Raw genomic sequence first — 2,611 nt, 5'->3', positions numbered from 1 at the left:
TCTCAAACTGTTACGAGAATTCCTGTCTTTCATTGATAGAACTGGTAATTCGGAGTCCCACTGCATTGTGTGAAGCTGGAACAACTAGACAATGTTATATTCTAAACCTGTGGTTGTGACCTTTGCTTCTGAGGTTTTTTACCAGAAAGACGTTGAATGTTACAGAACTTAGAGCTTTCAGAAGAGATCTAGGAAAGCACTGCGGTAAGCTGGTTGGTGGCAGTAGTTCTTTGGCAGTTCTGGCTTAAGTAGCTCCCAGCTGCTTGTGTTTCTCTGCCCTTCCTGCTGCTGTGCTAACATACCTGTTTGTGCAGCTGCTTGGTGATCCAGACTCTCGAAACGGATCCAAATGAAACACAGCCCAAGACGAAGGGGGAAAAAAGTGGTTATTTTTCTGTTGAACTAATTTCTTACTCATTCATGTGGAGTACATGCAGTCATGCTGACTGACGCAATGCTGCCTGAACAGCTCTAAGCGGGTATGAAACCTTAGTCACAGATTAATGTGAGGCCTTCCTGATTTCAGTGGCAATTCTTCTTTCCTTCCTAAAAGTCTTTCTCTGACTTCAGATGATAATAAAAATTCAAGAACTACAGTGGTCAGTACAAATAAATAAATAAATATTTTCCCTGAACTAGCAGTGGTTTGCGTGCAAAAAAAAAAAAAGTCCTTAACCAAATACTGGAAAGTAGCAAAACAAGAATTTTGAATGGAAGATCTTTTAGAAATGATCTAATAAAAGAAATTGTACTTCATACATGAAATTGCTACACGGGCCAGTACAGATGAATGTAAAGTAGAGGTCAGCGTTGAAAGACTGCATGTACAAATTGCGGTGTTTGCCAAATGAGTATCTTCAAATGATTACTTTGAGCACCCATATTTCACAGTTACTCATAAAATTGGCATTTTATTTTACATAAATGCACTATCCAACTGTCCATAACTTTAGGGTAATTATAGGCGTGTATAACAAAAATACAGTATTGTTGCTATTAGTGTGATAGCAGGCATGTTTTTGAGACTGAGCCACTTTAACACTGTTTCACAGTGAGGATCAACACATTAGTTAGAGCAGTCTTACAGACTAGATTGTGGCAGGTTAAGTGCTGGTCTGACTGTGCAACTTAATAATCAAACAGGGGCAGCTGAATAAAAGTCCTGTGACTCTTGTCCAGCTTTCAGCATTTGTTTATTCTTAGTGGAACCCTTGTTTTGACCAAAAAAGGGAGGTTTTTGTTTGGTTTTTGGTTTTTTGATCTAAAGGGAAATAATTTAATTTTAGTACAGGCTACTTTAACGTGAGAGAGAAGTGTGTTGATTAGACTCAAACGCATCTCCAGGGAAGGTATCTAAGATAGGAGGCTGAACTCCTACAGTTGCTGTCAGTATGGAAGAAAGAATGTATGAAAATGTCTATTCAGATAATTGATATGTTCACTTGGTAGCAGCAGTCAGCGTGGCGGTGAATAACCTCCAAAGGTAGTCCGTGTAAATTGTTTGTTACTGTGTATTTCACTTACGGTATTTCTAATTGTCTTTCAGGAAATGGAGGATAAGGTGATCAGCCCAGAAAAAGTTGAAGAAGCAAAATTGAAAGCAAGATATCCTCATCTGGGCCAGAAGCCAGGAGGCTCAGACTTCTTGAGGAAGAGGCTTCAAAAAGGAGTGAGTTCTTTATTGTCCATAGGGTATGGACATGAAATTCCAAAATTTGTGTATCTGTGGTTTTTTTTTTTTTTTCAGTGCACAGGCCTTTGTGTGAGTAAAAAAAAAAAAAAAGCCAAGAAATCTAAACCTTGTCTGTGAAAGTGCAAGGAAGAGAAACTTGTTTCCACAAAACAAATGCCAAATTGGCAGGATACCTGTTTACAGCATCAATGGCTCCACTTTTTAGAAAAAATTAAACTTAGAAGCCGGCTCAGTGCTGCTGTGATAGTCATAAAAAACATTATAATAAATAGGAGTGGTAAGACCTTGCCCCTGTTCTGTACTGATTTTATCTTGCCCTTTCTTATGACCCAATAAACTTACATCCACTCTTATTATCTGTGTTTAGCACATGAAAGCTTAGTGTCTGCTGTGTCACACCAGGCACCATCTGGTATCAGTACTTGAGAATGGCAGTGTAATTCTCAACCCTAACCAAAAAATAATAATAGAAGAACGAAGAATGAGTTGGTATTTCAGAATCGTTCCACATTTAACCAGTGTTTCTTATTTTATTAGTTATTCAGCTTTTTTATTTTTTTAGTTTAACTATTCATAAAATGATTATGTAATGCCTCTCAGGCGTCCTAGAACTCTGTTCCTGGAATAATCCTGACATATCGCTGCTTCTGATAGTGCTTTCATTGCTGTCACACTGTTGTTTTTTTTACTATTGTCTAGGCCCTTTGCACGCAGTGATTCCAAGTATAAATCCTTCGCAAACCAGCTGTTGGAGTTCAGTGCTGATCTAATTCTGTGCTCTCTGGAAACATCTCCTGGGAATTGTTGCTGTTGGCAGGTTTTTTGGATGAGCTTTCTCTCAGAAGCTGGAGCATGTGCAGCATGGTTAATGGCTGGTGGGGGGGGGGAGCCGGGAGGTTAGGGGGCTTTTCTTGGGTG

The 2,611-nt window shown here is 39.1% G+C and overlaps 1 protein-coding gene across 1 annotated transcript in view; it reads left to right on the top strand.

The window, feature by feature from the left end:
- The first annotated feature begins 1,545 nt into the window (after nt 1-1,545).
- ARPP19 (cAMP-regulated phosphoprotein, 19kDa) overlaps nt 1,546-2,611 on the top strand; it is a 7,165-nt gene continuing 6,099 nt past the window's right edge. Inside the window, exon 1 of the mRNA XM_010145013.1 lies at nt 1,546-1,669. Within this exon, the coding sequence (XP_010143315.1) occupies nt 1,550-1,669 (120 nt within the window). The 5' untranslated portion in view covers nt 1,546-1,549. The remainder of the gene's footprint in view (nt 1,670-2,611) is intronic.

Source organism: Buceros rhinoceros, unplaced genomic scaffold (genome assembly GCF_000710305.1).
Source record: "Buceros rhinoceros silvestris isolate BGI_N320 unplaced genomic scaffold, ASM71030v1 scaffold15471, whole genome shotgun sequence".
Classification (NCBI taxonomy): domain Eukaryota; kingdom Metazoa; phylum Chordata; class Aves; order Bucerotiformes; family Bucerotidae; genus Buceros; species Buceros rhinoceros.
Note: the sequence above shows the minus strand (reverse complement) of the source record. Positions and strands in the feature narration are given on the sequence as shown.